Source organism: Vitis riparia, chromosome 15 (genome assembly GCF_004353265.1).
Source record: "Vitis riparia cultivar Riparia Gloire de Montpellier isolate 1030 chromosome 15, EGFV_Vit.rip_1.0, whole genome shotgun sequence".
Lineage (NCBI taxonomy): Eukaryota > Viridiplantae > Streptophyta > Magnoliopsida > Vitales > Vitaceae > Vitis > Vitis riparia.
The window spans coordinates 10,335,631-10,342,921 of record NC_048445.1 but is presented as its reverse complement, the minus strand read 5'-3'; the positions used below and the strand labels follow the sequence as shown (position 1 = coordinate 10,342,921).

The 7,291-nt window shown below is 28.6% G+C and overlaps 1 protein-coding gene across 1 annotated transcript; it reads right to left on the bottom strand.

The window, feature by feature from the left end:
* Positions 1-1,459: 1,459 nt before the first annotated feature.
* On the bottom strand, positions 1,460-2,773 carry LOC117931749 (FCS-Like Zinc finger 3). Its single transcript, XM_034852799.1, has 2 exons — positions 2,555-2,773; positions 1,460-1,956 (listed from the first exon to the last, which is right to left on the bottom strand). Exons 1-2 carry the CDS (start codon positions 2,698-2,700, stop codon positions 1,797-1,799), a joined length of 306 nt encoding a protein of 101 aa, XP_034708690.1. The 5' UTR covers positions 2,701-2,773; the 3' UTR covers positions 1,460-1,796.
* Between the last annotated feature and the right edge of the window lie 4,518 nt (positions 2,774-7,291).

The window sequence follows — 7,291 nt, the reverse complement described above, 5'->3', positions numbered from 1 at the left end:
TAAAACAAAACTTTAAAGCTAAAATATAAAAATAAAATATTAACTTTCACTTTAGTAGATCATACTAGTAGAAAATATATATTCGAGAAAGAGTTAGAAATAGGAGTCAATATTTTATTTTTAAAATTTTTAAGTTTTTTGGTTTTAATTGTATTTAATTTTAAATTTTCTTGATTTTAATTGCATTTAAATTTTAATTATTTTAGTTTTAATTGTATTTTTAATTTTAAAATTTTCTTTTTTTATTGTTGATGTCAACTAACAAAAATTTTATTCAGTTTTTTTTTTTTTTTTTAAATGAGAAGATAGAATGGATTTATATAATACATGATATAAAATCATTATTAATTAAATAATTAGAAAGATTTTGTTTATCACTCGAGGATTCTAGAGATTTTTTCCAAAATGATTTATATTTCATATTATATAATAAAAAATTTATAATATTATTTGTAAGATACTTTTATCAAATTAAAATGATAAATTATAAATTAAAATGATAAATTATTATTTTTTTTTAATAATTTTATTTGATATTATCAAGTAAAAGAGTATTTCAAGAAATAATTATTTCACTTATGAAAAGTGTATGTATTTTAAAATATTTTTAAATGAATGAAAATAAAACTAATTTATAAAAGTTGAACTTCATTTTATTTTTATATTTGCTCAAATTAGTGTATTTAAACCCACTTTTTCGTTAATGATATATAGATTGTTCAATGTATATAACACATACACTATTACATCTAATTTAGAATTCAATCCTAATTATCAAGATAAGTCATTCTACTAAAAAGCAAGATTATATGTTATAACTTCTATTGAATTGCCTAAATATACAACAACCATGAGTAACTTACCAAGTCACAATGATCCCTTGGTTTATGCTTTTGTTATATCGATCCTCTATGCATCCAAGCCATGTTCAAGTCACAATTATCCCATGGTTTATGTCTTCAAAATTTTCATTGATCAATTGTATTCTGCAAGATTTTCCTTTCTATTTGTTTTTTCTCTAAACAATGGTGATGGTGAGTGTCATGGTGTTTCTCATAAAAGATTTCATCAAGTTTTTAGAGGATGGGATTTCAACTCGAGTTTTAAGTTAATAATAAAATAAAGGTTAGTTTTATTCATCTCCCTTGAGGTTTTAACTAAATACATGTAACCTCCATAAGTTTGAAATTTCATCATGCACCTCCTTTATTTTGAACGAGAGGGAAGGTGAGTGGAAAAAAAAAATGAAATTAATAAGGGATGTATTTGATGAAATTCCAAACCTATGGAACTTATATGTATTTAGCCGAAACATTAGAGGAAATAAATGGAATTAACCCATAAAATAATTATACTCTTAATTTTGTTACTTTTATTAACCGAGAGGAACAAAACTCTCATAAAATAGATTTAGTTCACTCTTCTTAAATTAGAGAAAATATTGTAGTGAAGGAAATTATTAAAAGAGGGCCAAATTATTACATTTTTTTTTTTTTTTGCTATTCAAGTTATGAGAGCATTATTATTCATTAGGAGAGATGACACAACCAAAATTACAAACATAAACACCCCATAATAGGAAGCCTAAGTAGAAGAAAGAAAAATGAAAAAATTTCAGATGGCTCTTTCTCTCTTCTCTCTTATCTCCTCTCTCATCTGATGCCCACCATAGCTCGCTCGCTTGCGTTACAGATGAGACACTCAGACTAAACCCCTCATTCAAATTCATCTCTCTCTTCACCATTAACATCTCTCTACATGAAAATTGAAGTATGGTTCTGAGAATATGTACGTGATTAAGCCACTGCAACTGTGCCTGACCGTACAGTTTTGTTGCTGGAAGACTTGTTGGAGTCCGATTGTCTAAGAGACCTCATATTCCAGCTCTTCTCTTTGGCTTCATCAAACTCCATCTGCTCTTGTCTGCACTCTTTGCTACAAAATGGAGTGTTCCCTCTGCAAAATGAAATCAAAAAACAAAATTCAGATTTTTCTATTCATGTGAAATAATAATTCATAATCTTCATCTGGAATTAAATCCTGGAATTAGATTTTTTTTGGGCCTATTCAGATCTTATGTTTGGTTGCTGAGAAAATTTGAAAGAAAAATATGCAAGTCTGAAAGTTTTTTGTTCCCAAAAGACAAAACTTCACATCACCTACTTCAAAATTGTTTTCTGAAGACATTCAGTTGGGTTGGAGCTGTTTTTCTCGGGAAACAAAGGCAGACTAAAATAAGATTCAACTTTTGACATGTTTTCTCAGATAGTCCTAACAGCCAAACAGAAATGCTTATTACATCATCTGAAACAAATGGAACACAAAAAATGAATCAAAAACATCAATCATTACAAGTAATCCACCAACTTAAATCTCTCATGAAGATGTCTATGTTATTAGATCAATTTTTCTAGGGTTTTCTTTGACTGAAACTCCACTGCAAACGACCCAGAAATAACAAAGTGATAGTTGGCAAATCTACATCTGGGTATCATAAACCTTGCAAATAAAATAAAAGAGAGAATTCTTCAAATTGATACATAAAGCTAATCACCTGTACATGAAGATGTCTGCGTTGTTTCCAAGTGGTTTCTGGCATAGAAAACAAGCTTCCAAGAAATGGGGCTGGTGGGGGTACTCCTCACACCCGGCGTAATAAAGCAAGCCTGATCTGGGAGAAGAAGAAGAAGAAGCTGCCATAGTGAATGAAGATGGAGAAGCTGGTGGCTGTTGAGATCTGCAGGAGGCTATATGCAGATTGAAAGGACTGCCAGGGGGGAGGAGAAATGAGAGATGAGCAGAAATTATATAGATGCAGAATTGAAAATCAGGTGCGCAAAGGACCATAGAGAACAGGTAGCCTGCACACCCACCAGTATTTCTGATTGGTTGAAGGCTCTGATGGTGGGATTTGATCCTTTTAGACTGTGGTCCATGGGATTACTAGAGAGTTCCTGCGAGATGTCCAGCTGTAGATGGTGGTTTTCCCAAATCCATGGGACTGAATCCATTGGCTTGAGTGGCATACATGCATTTAAATTTTTTGTTTTTATGTTCAATTTTATTTCAATAATTTTGGCAATATTTTATTTATCTCCTCCATTTTCTCAATTATCCAATGTTCAAAACTTTTTTCTGATCACAAAAAATTGATAATGGAAATATTTCTTTGATCTTCACATTTTAAAGATAATATTTATTTCACTATTTTTTATATTTATAATATTTTCTTCTTATATTATGTAAATAAAAAATATATAAAAAAATGGCTCAAATTTGGTTGGGAACTTTTTGAAAAACATATCTCAAAAAATAATTTTTAAAAACAATTTTATATTTTTTAAAATAAAAGTTTATTTGAGAATTTGAAATATTTTCAAACCCTTTTTCATATTTATAAATAATTTTCAAAATTAATTTTTTTTTTACACTTTAAAAGGACTTATATAAAACAAATAAAAACGATTAAAATATGCTTTCCAAAAATATTATCTGGACAACAAGCTTTTAAAAACTATTTTTTGTAAATATTAAATATGTTTTCAAATATGAAAAATAAGAGTTTGTTTGGTTGTGTGATTTAAAAATATTTTTTTAAATAAAAATTTATTTTTATAAATTTCTAACACCCTTTGGTCATTATTTTCTTGAAAACAATTTTTTTTAAATAAAATGAAATGGAAAATAAATTTTAAAGAATAAAAAAAAATTATTTTCATCTGTTTTTAAGAATAAAAAGAAAACATGATCCTATTTGAACATGTTTTCTGAATATTATTTTTAAAAACTATTTTTTATTCTTTAAATTAAAAATAATTTTTAAAAAGAAATTTCATAAACATTGCCAAACGGACCCCAATTTTTCATTTTTAGTTTTGTAAAAAGCCTTTTTAGATGTAGTTCTATTTTATAAATATATATATATATAATACATAAAAATAGATTGTTATTTAATTAAATCAATTTTAAAATATATAAAATATAATAGTATAGTAAAAGCTTGTCTCCTACTTTAAATATACTTGTTTTTCAAATTGGCCTAACAATTAGACAAATGAAATATTTTCAATAGGTTCAAAGGGATTTAAGTTTGATGTCATAGATTTAAAGCTTGTGACATCACCTAGAAAATAAAAATGTTTTTGGAACCCACCCACTATTTGATTTTTCTACTTAATTAATCTTTTATTTAATTAAAAACTTTTTTTCTTGAATATTTATTAAATATATTTTAAAATAATAATTATTTTTACTTAAAAAATGACAACCATTTTCAAGAATTGGGCATGAATTGATTGTGGGATGGAACATAAATCTCATAAATGATAAATCAATTCATTCATTTTCAGACTTATTCATGGATTGATTCAAAACTTTTCAACATTACTAAGGAAAAAATTTTCATAAATGGTAATGATTATTTCTTTAGAATAATTGAAATTCTGAATTATTTTCTCTACTTTACTACAAAACTGATCAATCAATCCATTATCATGCTTTTGGACTTCTCAACCATAAAGTACTTAATGGGAATTTTTAAAATTATTTCCCTATAACTTTTTTCCTTTCAGTTGGTACTTATTGGGAATTATATTTTATTTTACTCACAAAAAGCTAAAAAAATAAATAAATATTTCAGAAAAATATTTTTCATCCCACCCTTATTTTTTATGTTTATTTCTTTTTTTCATACCTTTTATTAATATGTTTTTATATCCAATTATTGTCATGATAAAAAGGACCAAAAAAAAAAAAGAAAGGAGAAAATTCCAGTGCCACGTCATAACTCATAATTGAAGGGGGTATCTGGACAAAAAAACAAACCAATTCGAACTTTTTCATAATTGAAATCTCATCGCACAAAAACTCATAATTTGTCCAGATAGCCCCTGGGCCCCACACCTTCGTCGTCTTCTGCGTCCGTCGACTCCAATCCTAGTCGGCGTGGGCCCCACAATTCATAAACAACCACCAACAGCGGGGCCTACGATGGCTCTACTCCCAAGGTCGCTGTCCCCTCTGCCCGTAAACCACCGGGCAGCTGCTTTTTCCTGGCTGCCCGAGACACGTGCGGGATGTCAGGGCCACCAGCGCAGCCCCAGGTAAATGTTTGATTAAATAAGGGGGCGAGGTGCTGTCAAGTACGTGGCGGATGACGATGAAGAAATGGGAATATAAGTGGACGCGGTCTTCGCCGGGGAATCGCGTGGAGGACGGACTGAGATGAGATGGACGGTGGAGATGGCGCCTCGTGGGATGGCTGCGAAAGCGACTCCATTATTTGGGGCTGCCACTTGCCACGAATCCCACGTTGGATCATGAGCAAGATTTTAGTTAAATACGAGTAGGTGAGAAAGTTGAAATTAAAAAATATTAAAATAATTGAAGTTGAGTATTAAAATAATTGATTTTTTTAGTTTAGGAAGAATCCATACTGTAGTTTTATTTTCTGACTAATAAAATATATTAGAATAAATTTTGATTTAATTGATTTGAAAAATATAATGATTGAGGCTTTGGAAATTGAAGACTTTATGAAGGGTATCATGGAATTGCACTTAGAGAATCATTTTTTTGTTCAATGTTTTTCTTGAAACACGTATTTTTCTCATATTATTAAATTGGTGGTAAATGACAATTTTATGTTACATTTAAGTTAGCATTGAAGTTGATGAAATTCATTTACTTATCTTAAAAGATGAGTAATGGAAGATAATTTCGAAAGTCTATAAAAAGTTTTCCATCCCTTGTAGAGGAATCATCCTTAATAAAATGAAATTTTTTTTCGTTCATTCTCTCAACTCTCTCGATTATCTTCTCCATAATTCCTTCCCCCGTTATATATTATTAAAGTATTATATATATATATATATATATATATATATATATATATATATATATATATATATATATATATATATGTTTGTCTCTATTTTTGTTTGTGTTACATTTATTCTTGTTTTATAATACGTTATCAATACGAATTACTTTAAAAGTAATTCTTTGATCTTAATCTTAAGGTTATTTTTGTATAAAATAAATTTGACATATTTATATTACTATTAATTTGTTCATTTAGATTATGTTATATATTGTCAAAAGTTATAAGCAAATTATTTGGTTTTAATTATAATCAAAAGTCATGCTACTGTTATCAATTTATTGCAACTGATTCTAATAATATTATTTTGTCATATATCTAAGGCTTTTTTTTTTTTTTTTATAATATTGAATCTTACAAAACTCAAATTTATAGCACTTGATGTTTTGGAAAAAAACTATTTATTTTGGATCCTTGATACTGAAATACATCTTAATGCAATAAATCTTAGAACTACGATCAAAGAAGGAAATCAAGCATCCCCGTAGGATTGTGCAAAAGCACTGATTTTCGTTCATCATCATCTCCATGAAGGTTAAAAAATAAGTATCTTATAGTAAAGGTCTATGAAGTGATTTGAAGGAAAGCTATGACCACCAAAAATTGTGATTCTCCCAAAAGCTAATATGAGTGGATGTACTTGAGGTTGCAAGATTTTAAAATTGTTAGTGAATATAACTTCGCATTGTTCAAAATTAGCTCTCAATCAAAATTGTGTGGAGAAAAAAAAAAAAAAAAGACATGTTAGAAAAAACTTTTACTATATTTCATGCCTCGAATGTGCTCCTATAGTAGTAGTATCAAGAGTGTAAATTTACAAAATACTCTAAATGAGTATCATGTCTTCTTGTTACTAAAAAAAATAATGAGCTTTTGATGAGAAATCACCAGTCTCATACAATTGGATCTAAACCATTCCTTGAAGATGAGGATGAGGACATGGTTGTGATTGTGAAAGGAGTTCTAGATACCATGGTTATCATGGTAGTAATTCCTCAAATTCCTAGAAAAAAAAAAATCGCATTGCACCATCAGAAGTGGAGCAATCTAAGGCAAAACAAGAAAATGGGTAGTATATACAAGATAAGCCTCCCAAAAACCATGAGAGTAATTGCTAAGATGTGGTATGAAAGGGCATTGGGTGTTTACCTGTCGTACACCCAAACATTTGACTGACCTTTACCAAACATTAATGAAAGTAAAAGGAAAAGAGATAGAGATGAACTTTACTAATGGTGGTGGGTTGGATCTAACGTACTATGACATTGATTTCTTTGGAGGTGTTAGTGAAAAAACTGACCATTTAATAAATGATGAAAAATTCTAACATTGACTATTAACGTTACTTTATATCTTGTTATATGAATTAATATATCATTATGTCTTATATTTACATCTTGTCATTACATT

What these genes read in the sequence shown, in the direction of transcription:
- LOC117931749 (XM_034852799.1), bottom strand. Translation starts at nt 2,700, where the DNA reads ATGGCAGCTTCTTCTTCTTCTTCTCCCAGATCAGGCTTGCTTTATTAC. An exon ending in GCAGACATCTTCATGTACAG is followed by an intron (nt 1,957 to 2,554) that starts GTGATTAGCTTT and finishes TTCATTTTGCAG; the next exon opens with AGGGAACACTCCATTTTGTA.